This window comes from Dendropsophus ebraccatus, chromosome 1 (genome assembly GCF_027789765.1).
Source record: "Dendropsophus ebraccatus isolate aDenEbr1 chromosome 1, aDenEbr1.pat, whole genome shotgun sequence".
NCBI lineage: Eukaryota > Metazoa > Chordata > Amphibia > Anura > Hylidae > Dendropsophus > Dendropsophus ebraccatus.
The window spans coordinates 184,750,537-184,769,990 of NC_091454.1; the positions used below are offsets into that span (position 1 = coordinate 184,750,537).

General features: G+C 42.7%; 1 protein-coding gene across 4 annotated transcripts; it reads right to left on the reverse strand.

Annotated features, from left to right (window-relative positions):
• Positions 1–4,419: 4,419 nt before the first annotated feature.
• ANP32A (acidic nuclear phosphoprotein 32 family member A) lies at positions 4,420–19,089 on the reverse strand. Of its 4 annotated transcripts, none has more exons than XM_069986239.1 (7): positions 18,959–19,089; positions 12,517–12,666; positions 10,628–10,750; positions 10,345–10,543; positions 7,381–7,478; positions 6,108–6,159; positions 4,420–4,760 (listed from the first exon to the last, which is right to left on the reverse strand). In XM_069986239.1, exons 1-7 carry the CDS (start codon positions 19,010–19,012, stop codon positions 4,705–4,707), a joined length of 732 nt encoding a protein of 243 aa, XP_069842340.1. In that variant the 5' UTR covers positions 19,013–19,089; the 3' UTR covers positions 4,420–4,704. The 4 variants fall into 4 exon arrangements, with proteins under 4 accessions (XP_069842340.1, XP_069842332.1, XP_069842323.1 ...); XM_069986231.1 differs by having other exon boundaries at positions 4,420–4,763; XM_069986222.1 differs by lacking the exon at positions 18,959–19,089 and adding an exon at positions 18,599–18,814.
• Positions 19,090–19,454: the final 365 nt, after the last annotated feature.

Below are 19,454 nucleotides of genomic sequence, written 5' to 3' on the forward strand. Positions count from 1 at the left end.
AGCTATTTCAGGGTGGCTTCTAGTTTTTATTAATATACACTGTTTCCTTTGCTAGCCATAAAGCACATGTCTGCCCTACTTCTAGCAGCAGTCTTATTATCCATCTTCTCCCCTACAGATGTCATCTTGCTCAAACGGCTCCTGCAGATGGGCCTTTATAATAAAAGTAAGGACCACTCTATGGTGGCAGGCATGTGGGAGTATATGACATTTACACACAAAGCTATGGTCAGTCATTACAACATATTGGGGGAGATTTAGCAAACTGGTGTAAAGTAGAATTGTCTTAGTTGCCCCTAGCAACCAGATTCCACCTTTCATTTTTCAAAGAATCTGAGGAATGAAAAGTGGAATCTGATTGGTTGCTAGGGGCAACTAAGACAATACTACTTTACATCATGTTTGATACATCTCCCGCATTGTGCTTGCATTCACAGAGTTGACCACACTCTGAATTAGCTACATCCTGATGTTTTCTCATATTCCATACATCAATCATTAAAAAAAATACAGAATATCTGTAAATATGGAAAATTTTATCAGATTCCATACACTTGGAAACTGATAGTATGTGAAGAGCTTAAGATGTAGATTACAGTCCAGATTTATCAAAGGTGTAAAATAAAGACAGGTGTAAACCGCCCACAGCGACCAATCACAGCTCCTCTGTCATTTTACCAGTGCTGAAAGCTGAGCTGTGATTGGTTGCTGTGAGCAGTTTACACCAGTGGATATTTTACACCTTTGATAAATCTTCCCTTATTTAAAGGAATTTTCCTTAAGACAGGCCATCAATACACAAGCATTTTGGGAGAAACCACAAGGACTACCACCAATATGGAGAATAAAATAGCTGCAGTGCTTCGGCATCACAGCCCGATTAATGTTATCCAGGCAAGCAGCACAACCCCATTAATGTTATCCAGGCAAGCAGCACAACCCCATTAATGTTATCCAGGCAAGCAGCACTTCCTATCCATCCTGTTGGGACTGGTAGGGTTTCCTGGTGTTAGAGCTCTAGCAATCATACAGTGATGGTCTATCCATGTTGATTCACTGTAGCCACTGACTAGCTAAGAAGTCATCTCTCATGTGTTGTGATGAAACCATCCTCATAATCATAGGGGGGCCAGTCAAGAGATCAAGCAAGTATGTCCCTTTACCAAAGTAGTCATCCTGCCAGGCAACCCCCTTCTAATACAGAGATGCATTGCCAGGGAACTCCTGAGGGCCAGAGAAAACAATGGAGACCCACTCAACAGGCAGTCATGTTTTATTTCCTTGCAGCAAAGGTTGAGGTAAAAGGAGCATAAACATATTGGTTACCCTAGAAAAAAAAATATGGGGGGGGGGTTCAAGCAGCAAGAGTGAGTTCTCTTCTTCGAGCAGGGAAACTATCTTAAAATGGGTATTACCAAACTTTACTACCAATTGTATAAATGAAGTGGTCATAGTGACTAGAGGCAGCTCTACTGTCCAAGACAGTTATTTAGGGACTGCACCAACACATCTGGCTTTGTTCACATCAGCGTTACTGTATCCCTCAGCTATCTGCAGATCTGAACATGATACAGAGCTGACAGATTCCATTTAAATCGATTATCCAGCGCTACAAAAACATGGCCACCTTTCCCCCTCTCTTGTCTCCAGTTCAGGTGTGGTTTGCAATTAAGCTCCATTTACTTCAATGGAACAGAGTTTGAAACCCCTCCCAATCTGGAGACAAGGGGGAAAGTGGCCATGTTTCTGTAGCACTGAATAACCCTTTTAATGGGGCCTGTTAGTATCTGGTGTGTTACCAGACAAGACAGAGACTCCTACCAGAACCAGCAATACAGATGTTAACGAATGCTCTAAAGGTTTGAACAGTACTGCTACAACAGGGGTGTCATCCTTACTGCCCTCCAGCTATTGCAAGACTCCAATTCCCATAATACCATCATACCTAGACAGACAAAGCTTCGGCTGTCAAGGCATGATGTATTTTTGTAACAGTTGAAGGGCAGCGAGTTTGACACCTGTGTGCTACAAGATTACACAAAATGAACTTTTTGGCTAAACTATGAAAATCTGCCTTTGTGTTAGGGGGTGCTACACATACAGCCGACACACTATGGGTTACTATACTGCAGAAGATATGCAGTGTCCACAGGAGTGTTGACATACGCCCATCTGTCTATGGAAACACGTGTCCTAATCTCAATCGACTGATTTACATAAAGACCAATTTTTTGTTAAACACAACTTAAATATTTAGGTTTTTTCACTCCCCTCCCTCCCCCACAAAGAGGGTATAACGTTTTGTACCACAGAGCAATAGCTTTTTTGTTAGAAATAGTCACCTTTTATTCAGTGTAAAATAGGAAAAATATGACTTTACGTTCAAACATTTTTTTCAATCACGTCAAAAACCCCATAAATAGAATCTATTTTTTCTCTACTATTGTCCACCATTATGGTTATATATTATATACTGAGATAGGATGGGGTGGTATTCAATTACCATATATTTTTTTATGAAAAGACATTTAAAAGGACTTTATTACTTTGCTATTCTTTATTTTTTCACTACACATTTTCCCCTATAACTAGAGATGACACAGCAGCCTCAGTTACAGCAGATAACAACCCTCATCATGTGACGCCTGTCACAATCAGCACTTGGGTCTAGTTCAGAGCTAGGGAACCTTGGCTCTCCAGCTAAAGCTTTGGCTGTCCAGGCATGATGGGAGTTGTAGTTCTGCAACAGCTGGAGAGCCAAGGTTCCCTACCCCTGGTCTAGTTAAACCCTGTCTTTAGCCAATCAATCACATGATTGGAGGTCTCTGTCATGTGGGGCAATTGTAATAATTATATTGACACCACATTACAGCAAACTGAAGGATCCCTCTAAAGTGGTTATCCCATGAAGCATTTTCATACCACAATTTCTGAAAGGCTGGCTTAAAAGTAATCTGCAGTGTTTCTAGCTTAAAAATAAAAATACACGTCTCCTCCTTTTTCTGCCATGTGTCGTCTTGTTCTAAGCTGAATCAGTCTCGTTCCCCCTCTGGCAGCTGACAGTACAGTCCCTTCTTACTTCCCCTGCAGATGTCTTCTCTGCTATACTACTTCCCTGACAAGCAGATTATTCTATTGGCTTTGTAGGCAGAGACACAGCTATTGAAGTGTCCACCAGAATTTGGCTGATCAGGTGGACACGCACACTGCTATACAATGTGAACACCAGGTGGCACCATACTTTATAGGTAAGGCTGGGTTCACATCATATTATGTTCTACATTGCTGGGATATGGGCAAAAAGGTGTGCTGATGTATACTGCCCTGTTTACTTTAAAGGGATTTTCTTTTTTTAATTTCTTGCATAAACAGTGCCATACCTGTCCCCAGGTTGTACGTGGTATTACAATTGAACCCCATTTACTTAATTGGAATAGAGCTGCAAAACACCACCCAAACTGAGAAGAGTGGTGCTGTTTCTGGAAGAAAGTGGTCATGGTTTTTTTTTAAGTCTGGAGAACCCCTTTAAAGCACCGAACCAAGTCTACAAAATGACTGTTCCATTTTCCATGCACATACTATTATTTTGAGAGAGACTGAGAAGCAGTAAAATGAAAACTATACGTTAGGAAAATGCAAAGAAAGTCACTAGTAGACATTTTTTCCATTCAAGTGTCAACGATATGTCAAAAGTTTTGATCAGCGGAGGTCAACCAATCACTAGAACGACCTGAGAAATGCACGTGGCTGTAGGAGATTCTATAGTAAGTCTATAATAACAGAGTACTCTTGAGCATTTCTCCCAACTCGATCTAGCGATCAGTGGTGGTCTGAACACCCAGACCCCAACCACTCAAAACTTTTGACATGTCTCTGTGACAAGTCAAGTGTTTTCTGAACTGACAGTAACACTTAAAAGTAACACAAGCACACCGCAGTTTACGACAGCATGTCTTTTTGCCAGTACGGTGACATATACTGGTAATGCAAGGCCCAAAATGTGTGTGAATCAAGGTCAATATCATAACTCTTCCCTGGATTAACAGCATGTAAATGGAAAACATTGTTATTTTTTATGGTTTATACAATGATCTTTAATGGTGGGACAACCCCTTTAGGGGCAAACCAAGAGTTGAGCAAATGGACTGCTATTGATCCTCATGTATTAAAGCCATCTCAAATAAAAAGCATCCTCGCAGCCTGTAGAAACAAGAGTTCAGCTTTCATGTTCTAGCTTGCAGATAGAAAATATGGGGCCCTGTTACCCATATACTTTTTAACTGAGAGAGGTTTCATACAAGAGGTCCAATATACCTTTAAGGACTTTCTTGAAAGGCAGCTAAAAGGACACAGTGTAAAAACTAAAACCTAAAACAAAGAAAAGAAGACTAAAATAACAATAACCCAAACAATTAGCAATGAGCATTGGAAAGACTGGGGCTGTATTGAAATAGGAGCTAGAAACACAAAATAAACCTTAAAATTAGAAAAAAAACTTGCAAGAACAGCAGTAAAAATACCAAGCATGACTCTTCTGGTGTGGTTTCTGTCCAGCACACGGCAACCTTACAATCGGGAGATAAAAGGTCAGGGAAATTCAAGGTAAAAACAGTCAAAGTACAACAGGGTTCTCAAAAAGGTTCTTGGGGTTCAGTCCTCTTTGTCAGTCACAAGGCTCGCTCCACATCTACCTTGTCCTGCGGATTAATCATCCTCTTCTCCCTCGTCTTCAAGGTCCCGTTTTCTTTTCTGACCTTTTTCTGCTTTGGAGGTGAAATTAAAAAAAAAATAAAATCAGTGGATCACAAACTGATGAACACTATGTTAAAGGGGTATTCCAAGAATAAATACCTTTGTCCCTATCCTGTCTTTTTGGCATAAGAGTTAGATACACACACACAAAATGCTGTTTCATGCATGGCCTGATGGTGCGTTAAGAAAAAAAAAAAAAAAAAAGTGTGATTTATCTGACATATTTGAAGCCAAAGCCAGGAATAGATTTAATGAGGATAGATCCAAGTCTTTCCTTTATGACCTGTTCTCTGTTTATAGTCTGTTCCTGGCTTTGGCTTCAAAGATCTGTCAGATAAATCTCTGTGTGTAAATGCTCCATAAGAAGCCACCAAAAGGTGGCCAAGCGTTGTACTCTGCTATCTATGGCCGCTCCAAAGACAATGAATACAAATGAGCAACTTGCTGTTCCATTCAGAACACACACTTTAGGCCCTCTTATGGCAATCACAAGGGGAGACCTAACCACTGGGATTCCCCGCACTGCCCAAAAAGGAGCCCCAAATGTTTGTTGTGAAAGCAATGGCGAGCTGCATTTTCCGTGTCTGGGATGGATGGGAAGTAAGTTACTTTAAACCTGAGATACCCCTTTATGGTGCGTTCACACCTCCAGGATCTGCAGCAGATTTCATTTAAATAACTGATCACAGCATCAAATCTGCTGCAGATCCTGTAGATGTGAACGCACCCTTAATATGTACATTCACATTAAGTAGATGCTTTGCCGTACTGAATAGGATATTAAATGTACAGTGTAAAAACACTATATATCATTTCAGCAAAATATATACATGTCCCTCCTGTCTGTCCCAATCTATCTTTGATAGCTATGGTGAGTGCAATATCTTATCCAGACTTGTGCTGTTTGGGGGCAGCTTCCTCCGCCGGTAGTGCTGGCTGGGTTTTGGTGTGGCATTTTTGGGTCTGGTACTGTGGCATGGGGGTTGCAGGGCCGTTCCATGGCCTCCCTTCCCTGACTGTGCACGCCTGTGGGGGTGGTGGTCGCTGACTGGCACAGCGTGGACTTAAGTGTAGGGACCCATGTGTATCAGATACCTGCACGAGGTACATGGGGCAGTGTGGCTTGATCAATTTACATACAGAATTCTGATGTTTTTTTATGCAGCCGGGAGGTACTAGTATCAGCCATAGGTGTGAGGTGCAGCACTCCTTTTCTTCACTGAACCGTATTCATCAGTCATGTTGTAGTAAGTGCCCCTGACCTCTTCCCTATACCACAATTACAGCTGGTGAATGAATTTCAACCACAGAAAAGGCAGCCTATACCATCTGTATATGAGGGATTAGCCACATACCATCCTGGTCAGCTTCATCCTCATCTCCTTCTTTGTAAGCTTCCTCATCCTCCTTTAGGGGGAAAAAAACACATCAGATTAATAGTGGATCTCTGTGCTTTTCCAATGCTGGTTAAACCCTGAATCCATGGAGAAAACCTAAATTTGATAACCCTGCGGTGAGAGAAGCAGATGTCAGTCTTTTGTAATATAGTTTTCACTGGCCCAGCAAAGCCCGAGTGTGTTAATGTTTTTATAGTTTGTTAGACAGTAGGAAAGAGTTAAAAAAAAATATATATATATATATATATATATATATATATATATCTCTCTGGTTGTAAATTATATATATATATATATACACGAGGGGCAAATACCCCGAAACTGCAGTCTGTGGATGGATGCCTAGCCTTGGTAACCCTTGTCTTATGTCGTTATACTCGCCACAGAGTTAGACTTTGACTCACAGGGGCCACCCTGGTGTTTCCCTATTTAGGTCTTAAAGCTCGCAACAGAGTGAGGACCTGAGGGACTACGTATCAGGGTGGTTTGGTGCTCTCCCCACTAGGAGGCACCCCTTGGCAATGGGCTTCCTTCTCTGGAGAGAGGGATATCTGGCTATTCCCGTGTTTTGAGACTCGTAACTGAGGCTCCACGGACCCCTTTTTTGCATATATATCCAGAATATAGTCCACAGCACTCGTTCTCAATGAAAAAAGTGTGTAAATTAATTCCATCATATCAAAAACAGCAAAAAAAACAGCAAAAAAAAAAAAAAAAAAAAAAAGTGTGCTGCACTTTGCTGTTTTTGATATGATGGAATAAATTTACACACTTTTTTCATTGAGAACGAGTGCTGTGGACTATATTCTGGATATTTACCTTACCCTTGGTCGGGACTGATCCGCTGGCACCAAGACTATTCATTTTGTGGAGTGCTGCTGAACTATCTACAACATACATACACATATATACACACACATATATATATATATATATATATATACATATATATATATATATATATATATATATATATATATATATATATATATATATATATATATATATGTGTATATGTGTATATATGTGTATGTATGTTGTAGATAGTTCAGCAGCACTCCACAAAACGAAGAGTCTTGGTGCCAGCGGATCAGTCCCGACCAAGGGTAAGGTAAATATCCAGAATATAGTCCACAGCACTCGTTCTCAATTAAAAAAGTGTGTAAATTTATTTACACACACATACACACACACACACGCAAGTGAGAATGCAAAAAGAAAAAAGTCACACCTCCTCTTCGCCGCTGACTTCCTCCTCTTCTCCCTCCTCTTCGTCGTCATCATCCTCGCCCTCTTCACCTGGTGGAGCGTCGTCATCATAGTCTTCCTCTGTGTGAGGGGGGCAGCCTCAGTCACCAACAGACTGGAGATGTGTGTAATTTAGTCTCCAGTCTGTGAGCCACAGACAGAGGGAGTAACAAAACATCAGCTAATACAGAGCATGTGATGGGCGTCCAGAATGCCAATACGCCATGTACATTTAAGGCTTTACATCAATGGGAAAGCCAAGCATTAATAACAATATACAGTAAGCAGTGATGATGGGATGGGGTGGTCTACTTTCCCATGAGAGCATTTTGAGCATTTTCCCTTAAGGTGTTACTGTCATTTAAAAAAAAAAAAAAAAACGTCACAAGTTTTGATCCTTCAGGGTCTCCATGCCAAGCCCCACCCCTAACTGATCTCAATATAAAGCCAGGAAAAGTGCACTTCACTCCCCAGCTCGGTGCTCAATGCTTCTCATTGCAGAAGTCTGGCTGCAAAGACTTCTCCTGCAATGAGACGGACTGAGCTCTAAGCAAGGTGATGAACCACACATGCCTCCCAGCTTTATCTAGGGATGAGTGGGGTGCAGGGGCTCTTACAGAGAGATCCCAACCAATCAAAACTTTAAACATGGGAAGTTTTTTTTTCTTTAAATGACCGTAATGCTTTAAATGGATAATCCAATCTCAGCTAATATAGTTGAACTTGTAGGTCTTGTCAAGTTGAATAGATTTTTTAGATATATTCATTTAAAAGACTTGCCTTCCTCCTGATATGCCGTCTAGGTTACCGACCACCGCTCTTCTCTAAAAACAGTTGTTCAGCTGGTGTATATACAGCTAAACTATACATACTTACATAGAGCGGTGGTCTTTAACCTAGATGGCATATTGGGAAGGAGGCAAGTTTTCTAAAACAAAATTTGCAAAAATATTTAATCTGATGAGTCCTACAAGTTTCAGTATGTTAGTTGAGATGAGACTACTCCTTTAAGTTGCCTATTACACAGCACTGCCTGGCAGCTACTTTGTACAATCTTCTGCACTCACCTTATCCAAGGCATACAATCTACGGTAAGTGGCCCCCTGTTCTTCAGTGACGTGTCTGCTTAGCTCTACAATCCAAACTGTTCTGACTCCAGCGATCAATTCAGGTAAGATATATAAATATTACAGGATGAACATGATGCTCTGTCTGCTCATACCAAACCTTTTCTCAGGAAGCTATATATACTGTATACTCCGCCTGCAGATGGGACGGCTTCCCGGATACATGGCTCCAAGGGGGATCGCCATTATACTTACACTGAAAGCCATACAGCATCAAAGTGATCCTGGAGGGATTTCCCTACTAAACTCCCCATTCAGTTACTGCAAGCAAATCATGGCACTTACCCATCAACTGTATAGAGGTAGTGATGTATACCCTCAAATACCACATGATGAACCATGGTCACGAATAAATGAATTGAGATTCCTTCTGTACAATAGTATATTTATAAGAGACCGTGCTCCTACATCGCACATGGGGAATTAATGTGTTAAATAAGACAGCGGTGAATGTGGCGATGGTTTCCATGGAAACCAGCACATGTAATAATTGGGAATATTTTTATACTGACAGTATAGGGGCTGTCAAGATAAAGTTAGAACGGCTTCATTACTCCCCCGCATAGCATTATATTATACGCATCTTCTTTCATCATCTATTCTCTTTAATAATGTATCATCCTCTGCCGTCCTGTGTCATACACATCCTCTGCTCTAGCTTCCTTCCACCATCACTAATACACCTCTCTAATGGATGGCAGAGGTGTAGTGCAATGGATTTGTTGGATTACTTTGATGAGAACCATTCTCAGCAGATCCCTCCAGGTCTAATATTCAGAAAATGTTCTTGGATGTCCATCCATTATCTAGTGGGAACATAGCCATGGCCTGTCCTAAGGATGAGCCATCAATGTCCAATGAGCAGCAATCTGGCACCCCGTGATTAGCTATTGAGCAGAGCCATGGTTCTGGCATATACACAATGATGAGACCAAAACCCCTGGCTTTATTCAATGGGAGGAAAGCAGCAGTAACCCAACCCATTTGCTCCTGTCCCTGTTCACAATGTATGTGCCAGAGAGAAAAGTTTATGAACATACAATGATCGGGGTGTTGGTAACCTGCTCATCAGACATTAATGGCCTATCCTGAAAAAAGATCAATGGGGTTATCCAGGATTAGGAAAAACACAAGCTACTTTACTGTAAAAACAGCACCACCCCTGCCCTCAGGGTGTGTGTGGTATTACAATTCATTTCCATTCATTTCAACAGAACTGAGCTGCAAAACCTGAGAGCGGGAGCGGTGCAGTTTCTGCAAGAATGTGACCATGTTTTTGTAAGCCTAGATAACCCCTTTAACTTCAATTTACCTCTCTACATCACACTGACAAGGGTCCAGGGTGACAGCGGATGTGTTTTGATGGGATCCTCTGGCTGATAGGTGATCACTGGATATCCACCAGTGACCAGGGCTCCCAGTATGAAGAACCTAGCAAATAGATAGGTTCTGGAACTTTATGGATCCATACATATAAGACTGTGGTTGGTCGTTTGACTGACAGCTATCCCTCCCATACATGCATTCTTAATAGCATACATGCTACAACCAAAAAAAACTCCATTAACAAGTAGCTGAAACTCAACATGCCCAAACCTTCACTCCCATGATACCTGTCAAGAGTCAGGAGGCCAAATACTTTTGAAGGTGTTCTGTTCCTGCTGAAATCTGTGGCTTTAACAGACATTTGGGCTAAAGACATGGGCACTTGCATAGTAGGGAATATAAGAGCTCTTTATCAGGAAGCCTTTGTTTTAAGTGGAAATCTATGTGAAATAACAAAAGATTACTACCAGGATCTGGAATTCTCCATTACTCACCATCCTCATCATCATCTTCATCATCTAGGCCCTCCACATAGGCCTCAGCATCAGAGTCAGGAGCCTCCTTCTCATCGCGGTCATACCCATCCAGGTAAGTGAGCTGGGGCAGGAGCTTGAAGACGTTTTCTCGATAGTCGTTGAGGTTGGTGACCTCGCAGTTAAACAGGTCTAAGCTCTTTATGCTCTCTAATTTTTTCTGAAGGTAAGAGAAAGTATGTTAGTGAGGGGCATCTGATCCACAAAACACAATCCTTATAGGTGATCCATAAATCCATCTTACCAGAGGTTCTATTGTGCTCAGGTCTTTTATTCTGTTTCCACTTAGGTTGAGGTGTGTGAGGTTTGGACATTTTTCTGCCAGTACTTCCAGTCCTCCAGAGATGTTGTTATCACTCAGCTCCAACTGCACAGAGAGGAAATTGCTCTTTAGTTTTATATATTACAATACTAGCCCAGGTCTAAGAGATACCAGTCTGCATTATGGGAAAAGCATAAGAAACTCCAGCAGATCCTACAACTTCTATTTAGTAGTAAAATACAAACACGCTGCTCAACCTGTCCTAGTAAGGTATCCTGTAACATTCATGTTTGTTCCGTGTTTCCTCCACTAGGTGGCACTGGAATTCCCTGCTTTATAAGACATTTAAATATCAGCTACAAGGAAAGTGGCCGTGAAAGGAGGAAGCGCCAGCGCTGTGAGTGAAGAGATGGCTGGTGCTTAGGACAGAAGAAATGGAGAGCAGATGTCTGATACAGAATTTAACTATCTAATATAGTTACCACAGACTTCAATAGTCTACCTGTCTACACATGATCTGCTTTACGCTAGTATGTGTACTATTAGAGGGATAAAGAAGTGTGGTAGGGTACCCCTCAATTTTGAAATATAACAGTGTAAAGCAGGGCTGGGCCCTTAGTGGGCTAGACAATTTGATTTATTAAGTGGTGGAAAAAAAAATTCCTGTGCCATCCGATGAGAAGGACAACAGTGCAGGTGTGATAGAGCGGAAACATCCTATCTAGAGATGAGCGAACCTGGAGCATGCTCGAGTCCATCTGAGCCCAATCGTTCGGCATTTGAATAGCGGTGGCTGCTGAAGTTGGATAAAGCCCTAAGGCTATGTTGAAAACATGGATACAGTCATTGGCTGTATCCATGTTTTCCAGACAACCTTAGAGCTTTATCCAACTTCAGCAGCCCCCGCTAATCAAATGCTGAACGATCGGGTTCAGATAGACTCGAGCATGCTCCAGGTTCACTCATCTCTAATCCTATCCTGCTGCTTATGCCTTTATGTGCTGTAGCGTGCAGGTGACAAAAAGTTCACTTACAGACTGCAGCACAAAAAGGGTTGAAGAGCAAGACGTTTATGCTTCATCGCTCCTGCACGGATAATATTGCATGAGTAGTGCTTTAGCCCTTTTTTTGTGCAGCCTGCAAGCGAACTTTGTGTCACTTACAGGCTGCAGCGCACAAGGAGTTAAGAAGCTGGAGCCTCTTGTGGCCGCAGGCGGCATTCTGCACAAGAGGCCGCTGTCTCCTCCAGCTCCCCAGCACAGGAGTGACAGAAGAGAATTCGGGGACAGGCCAGAAGAGATGTGAACAAAAAGGGGGCGATGGTTTAATGGGGGAGGGGGGTAGAGATTGCCTACAGGGGAAGGGGGATGCTTGCAAGGGCCTTCCTACAGTATGGATACAAAAAAAAGACCTCTATACAATATATGGGGGCAGAGAGGGAGCTTATCGTCTATATGGGCACAGAGATACTATACTATATGCATCTGCAGCTTGTATTCAGTAAACAGCAGATACAGTAACCACCATGATCTACACCTACAGCTTATACAACCTATAGTTGAGAAACACGACCATAACGGATTTCACCTTAAAAGTTAACATGTCACTTAAATTATGAGCAGATACTGTAACATGTTATTTTTTTTTCTGATCAGTTTCTTTTTCTAATTTTATTTATGTATACATCTTGCCTGATTTTTCTGCACAACCTTTAGCGATAGGATCCTATTCACTCTATGCTCTGTGCAGACGTCATTGTGAGCATCATCTATTACTGTAATACTAGGTAATAAGGAAGCAGTGTCAGTTTTTCATTAGAGTTTTAAAACTCAATGCATCCATGTGACATAACTTGTACAATTATTTTTTACCTTTTTCAACTTGTTTAGCTTTGGTAGATTGGCGACGGAGCTGAGGCAGACGTTGATTGTGCTCAGAAATTCCAGTTCTTCAAATTCATCCGTCAGCCCTTCTATTTTTCCATCTTTTGACCGGCAGTTATCCAGTACAAGCTCTTTTACCTGAGAGGAAATACAGATCAGACCACGTTACACCACGGTGTGTGTCATCGACATGTACATAGAGCAGTGATCTCCAACCTGTAAACCCTGCCCGGCTTATTCCCCTCCCCCACCAATCACTATATACCTGCACGCACAACCGAGCCAAACATGCAGGCTTCTGTTTGCTGTCTATTGTGTATAGACGGCTTAAACGCCAAGCGTCTAGTAATCCAAGATCGTATACAACAGTAGCAGGAGGACAACAAGGCTCATAGGTAACTGTGACCTACAACAGCACACAGAGGGATTCATGGGAAATGAAAGGAGCATCAGGAGATGATTTCTATGGGGAAAGACAAAGCAGCTTGGCTGAAGTACAAGGAATACACAAGAAGCTGTACATGATCATCTAATAATAGTCTATAGTGCACTATATAAGCAAACAAAAGAATTCCCTGACTGATTCTTTAAGCCTATGGTCAGATCAGGTTTCTCCAGTATGTCAGAGGTATGCCAATAAGTGTTCACACATAGAGATATATATATCTATACCTATCTATAGATAGACAGAGGGACAGATATACACATATTATATATGGTCTACTTCTTGAGCACATACATTTATACTGTAGGAATCAAAAATCACAATATCCAACCCTAATAAACAGCAGTATACATATACAGCACAAGTTATACTGTCAGTGCTAGACACTATTCATAGTGAGAAGACAAGCACATGTCCCACAGCCCGCTGTTCTCCTCTGATAACATGGAAACTGCAACCTCTAATAACATGAGCCGCCTCATCTGTATCCAGAGTCTCCCAGATAACACACACCCAGGCCCTCTCTTATCACTCTACCAGCACGCAGGGAAAACAGCAGAGGACGGCTCCACTAGCAATCCCCTATAAAGGGGTTACGGCCTGATGCCTGCCCTGAGCAGCAGCAGTGTGCCAGGCATACCCCAGGTAATGCCCAACCAACTACAAGAGTATATATAATATAATCCCTAGGCACTGCTGCATAGATGGGAGTCAGGCACTGCACCATTCACTGTCTAGGAAGGCCTGACCTCTGTTTTCAGGATTGGGTGGGGTCTCTGCTTTACTATCTATCCTGCGGATAGGGTGTAATCTCTTTAAACTCCAAAAACATCTAAGATGACCAGTGACAACTTGCAAAAGTTTGGGTTCCCACAGCATTTGAATCCTGCTGCCTGAGGACTGTCATAGGCTGCGGTAGTCCTCAGGCTGCCAAACCTAAACTTTTGCAAAAAAGGCTTATCACAGCATTCAGTCCTATCTGCTGTGCATAACATTGGTGAGCGAGCGCTGCACTGTGCTGGGTGAGTCACTGTACAAGACTATAGACAATATGTAGAGGGAGAAGGGGTTACTGATGCATTAGGTTTGCAGGATGCAATGTGAGCAGCAGCAGAGCAAGGAGGCGCTTACACTAAGCACATGGAGGGAAGTGGACTGTAGTGACACTGAGCATTTAAAGGGGTATTCCACTCAAACCCAACTTTTCATATGTTGCTGCCAATGGTGGGACTAACAATTTATTCCATACTTGTTATCTATTCAGTCTCCTTCCTCCAGTTCTCAGCTGCTGATTTTTTTTTGCTGAAGACACAAAAATCTGTGTGAGCTTTTCTCTCTCCCCCTCCCTTCTAGGACAGAGGATGTAAACAAGTCCCCGACTGGCTTTATCTGCAACACTGTAGCTTCTTTGTAATGCTGGGAGGATTAATCACAATGAGTTCAATAGCAACTTGACCTCAGAATAACCCTCCCAAGCATTACCAAAAAGCTACAATGTTGCAGATACAGCCTGCCAGGGACTTGTTTATATCAGCAGTCTCAGAAGGGAGGAGGGGGAGACAGAGAGAAAAGCTCACACACAGATTTTTGTGTCTTCAGCAGAAAGCAGCAGCTGAGAACTGGGGGAAGGAGACTAAATAGATAACAACCAGTATGGAAGGAATCGTTAGTCTCATCACGGACAGTATCATATTAAAAGTTATGTTTGATTGGAATATCACTTTAAATAACGTTAGCCTATGTATCAGCCATGGGCACACCCAGGAAAACACAAGGTCTCATACACACGTGTCATTATCATAGACACTGCTCATGGCCGCAGTCATTGCTATTTATTCTTGTTTCAGAGTATTACAATGGAAACAACAAAAAAAGGACACAAAAATGTTACAATGTGAACAATCCACAGCAAAAAAAAAATCCCACCAAGATGCGCTGAGAAATCTGTACCCAGAGCTGGATCCTGGCTGTCACCTCGCGTTCCTATATGTAAGTGACAACATGGGGTCTATAGGGGAGGGGGCTGCGCTGTCTCTAAGCAATCTGACTGTATCTGGGTCACTGATGGGCAAACCAAGAAAATACAGGGGGCTTCACAGGGGCAGATAAATGGGCAACAGAGTGCAGCCCCGCTGACGGCCCAGGGGCAGAGAGATGTCAGCTGTCTGCACAGCAGGGGATGGAGCCATGACGGCTGAGGCACAGCACAATGTAAGCAGTCTATAGCGGAGTATATACGCCCCCCTACAGTCTATAGCAGTGTATATATGCTGCCGTACAGTCTATACTCTATAGCAGGGTATATATACCCCCCTTGCAGTCTATAGCAGTGTATATAAACCCCCCATCTTACAGTCTATAGCAGTGTACATATACCCCCCCCCCCCCTTACAGTCTGTAAAAGGGTATAGATGCCCCCCCACACACACACACATTCTGTAGCAGGGTATATATGCCGCCCCCCCTACAGTCTATAGCAGATATATACCCCACACACACACACTATATTATATATACAGTCTATAGCAGGGTATATAACCCATACAGTGTATATACCCCCCTACAGTCTATAGCAGTGTATATATACCCCCCTACAGTCTATAGCAGTGTATACATACCACCCCCCTTACAGTCTGTAGAAGGGTATAGATGCCGCCCCCACATTCTGTAGCAGGGTATATATGCCCCCCCCCTACAGTCTATAGCAGTGTATATATACCCCCCCCCCACACACACACACAGGGTATATAACCCATACAGTGTATATACCCCCCTACAGTCTAGAGCAGTGTATATAACCACCTGCCTATAGTATATAGCAGTGTATATAACTCTCCCCTACAGTGTATAGCAGTATATATACCCCCATAGTATATAGCAGTGTATATAACTCTCCCCTACAGTCTATAGCAGGGTATATATGCCCCCCTATAGTCTATAGCACTGTATATAATAAACCTGTATAAATGTGCGCCTATAGTCTACAGCAGTGTATATAACCCACTACAGTGTACAGCAGTATATTAGGCCCCATATAGTGTATAGAAATATATATAAGATGTATATGTGCCCCCTACACTGTATATAGGCCCCATACAGTACACAGCAGTATATTAGGCCCCATACAGTCTATAGAAGTATATATATAAGACGTATATGTGCCCCCCTACACTGTATATAGGCCCCCTACACTGTATATAAGATGTATATGTGCCCCCTTACACTGTATATAGCCCACTACAGTGTACAGCAGTATATTAGGCCCCATACAGTCTATAGAAGTATATATAAGATGTATTTAGGCCCCCTACACTGTATATAGCCCACTACAGTGTACAGCAGTATATTAGGCCCCATACAGTCTATAGAAGTATATATAAGATGTATATTTGCCCCCTACAGTGTACAGCAGTATATTAGGCCCCATACAGTCTATAGAAGTATATATAAGATGTATATAGCCCCCTACAGTGTACAGCGGTATATTAGGCCCCATACAGTCTATAGAAGTATATATAAGATGTATATGTGCCCCCCTACACTGTATATAGGCCCCCTACAGTGTACAGCAGTATATTAGGCCCCATACAGTCTATAGAAGTATATATAAGATGTATATGTGCCCCCTACAGTGTACAGCAGTATATTAGGCCCCATACAGTCTATAGAAGTATATATAAGATGTATATAGGCCCCCTACAGTGTACAGCAGTATATTAGGCCCCATACAGTCTATAGAAGTATATATAAGATGTATATAGGCCCCCTACAGTGTACAGCAGTATATTAGGCCCCATACAGTCTATAGAAGTATATATAAGATGTATATGTGCCCCCCTACACTGTATATAGGCCCCCTACAGTGTACAGCAGTATATTAGGCCCCATACAGTCTATAGAAGTATATATAAGATGTATATGTGCCCCCTACAGTGTACAGCAGTATATTAGGCCCCATACAGTCTATAGAAGTATATATAAGATGTATATAGGCCCCCTACAGTACACAGTGGTATATTAGGCCCCATACAGTCTATAGAAGTATATATAAGATGTATATGTGCCCCCTACAGTGTACAGCAGTATATTAGGCCCCATACAGTCTATAGAAGTATATATAAGATGTATATGTGCCCCCCTACACTGTATATAGGCCCCCTACAGTGTACAGCAGTATATTAGGCCCCATACAGTCTATAGAAGTATATATAAGATGTATATGTGCCCCCTACAGTGTACAGCAGTATATTAGGCCCCATACAGTCTATAGAAGTATATATAAGATGTATATAGGCCCCCTACAGTACACAGTGGTATATTAGGCCCCATACAGTCTATAGAAGTATATATAAGATGTATATGTGCCCCCTACAGTGTACAGCAGTATATTAGGCCCCATACAGTCTATAGAAGTATATATAAGATGTATATGTGCCCCCTACAGTACACAGCGGTATATTAGGCCCTATACAGTCTATAGAAGTATATATAAGATGTATTTAGGCCCCCTACACTGTATATAGCCCACTACAGTGTAAAGCAGTATATTAGGCCCCATACAGTCTATAGAAGTATATATAAGATGTATATGTGCCCCCTACAGTGTACAGCAGTATATTAGGCCCCATACAGTCTATAGAAGTATATATAAGATGTATATAGGCCCCCTACAGTGTACAGCAGTATATTAGGCCCCATACAGTCTATAGAAGTATATATAAGATGTATATAGCCCCCTACAGTACACAGTGGTATATTAGGCCCCATACAGTCTATAGAAGTATATATAAGATGTATATAGGCCCCCTACAGTACACAGCGGTATATTAGGCCCCATACAGTCTATAGAAGTATATATAAGATGTATATAGGCCCCCTACAGTACACAGCGGTATATTAGGCCCCATACAGTCTATAGAAGTATATATAAGATGTATATGTGCCCCCTACAGTGTACAGCAGTATATTAGGCCCCATACAGTCTATAGAAGTATATATAAGATGTATATAGCCCCCTACAGTGTACAGCAGTATATTAGGCCCCATACAGTCTATAGAAGTATATATAAGATGTATATAGCCCCCTACAGTACACAGTGGTATATTAGGCCCCATACAGTCTATAGAAGTATATATAAGATGTATATAGCCCCCTACAGTGTACAGCAGTATATTAGGCCCCATACAGTCTATAGAAGTATATATAAGATGTACATGTGCCCCCTACAGTGTACAGCAGTATATTAGGCCCCATACAGTCTATAGAAGTATATATAAGATGTATATGTGCCCCCTACAGTGTACAGCAGTATATTAGGCCCCATACAGTCTATAGAAGTATATATAAGATGTATATGTGCCCCCCTACACTGTATATAGGCCCCCTACAGTGTACAGCAGTATATTAGGCCCCATACAGTCTATAGAAGTATATATAAGATGTATATGTGCCCCCTACAGTGTACAGCAGTATATTAGGCCCCATACAGTCTATAGAAGTATATATAAGATGTATATAGGCCCCCTACAGTGTACAGCAGTATATTAGGCCCCATACAGTCTATAGAAGTATATATAAGATGTATATGTGCCCCCCACAGTGTACAGCAGTGCCCCCCATCCCACCAGAGGATGCTGGGAGTTGTAGTGCTGAGGCAGCAGACCCTCCTGTACACCATCACGGCTGTATACATATCCGGTGTATATCCCCGGAGCAGGACAGTGCACTGAGCGACCGTGCACCGGGCCATCCGATCCCGCCTCACACCGCCCCCGAGCCGGGGAGACCGGCCGAGCAGCCCGCGCACTCCCCGGAACACCACACATGGCTATGTGTACACCGCGGGGGGAAGACACGCTGCAGCCCGGCTACAGGTACCGGGGCCTGTACACACCGCCGCTGCGGCTCCCTGGGGCCCCCTGAGCAGGTGCCGGTGCTCCTCCTCCCCTACATGAACGACCTCCCCCCGGGGCAGCGCTCCTTACATCGGCCGGTGTCCTATTCCGCAGCTCCAGGTGAATCCTCCTCTTCATGTCCATTTTAGCGGCGGCTGCTGCTTTGTCTACAATGGAGTTGCTCCCGTCGAGGTGACGTAAGGGGTCACGTGGTGTCGAGCGGTCACCTGACTACCCTTGGCCCCGCCCTCCTTTGCCCCCATTCAGTAGACTGCCTGTTGTTGGTTGAGGTCGTGCTGGGATTGTGCAGTGTAATTGAGGGGGGGAGGGGGGCTGCAGGTGCAGTAGGATTTACTGTACAGGGGCCGGAGACCGGCTTATAAGGAGCCGTGTATCTCAGCGCATACGAGCTGCGGGCTCACTATGTCCCTTATGTAGGCGCTATTTTTAGGTTTCCCTGGCGTTCGTTAGTCACCCTAACCTGCTAGTTCAGGAGGTGGGGAAAATACGCTGTTTGGTTGACTGACATTGCATCTGTCCAATCAGGTGGCAGCTTGTTGTAGAGCCAGCCAATAGCCTTCTGTCC

What these genes read in the sequence shown, in the direction of transcription:
- ANP32A (XM_069986213.1), bottom strand. Translation starts at nt 18,799, where the DNA reads ATGTGTGGTGTTCCGGGGAGTGCGCGGGCTGCTCGGCCGGTCTCCCCG. An exon ending in AGCTAAACAAGTTGAAAAAG is followed by an intron (nt 10,751 to 12,516) that starts GTAAAAAATAAT and finishes CTCTCTGTGCAG; the next exon opens with TTGGAGCTGAGTGATAACAA. An exon ending in TGAAGATGATGATGAGGATG is followed by an intron (nt 7,479 to 10,344) that starts GTGAGTAATGGA and finishes CCCCTCACACAG; the next exon opens with AGGAAGACTATGATGACGAC.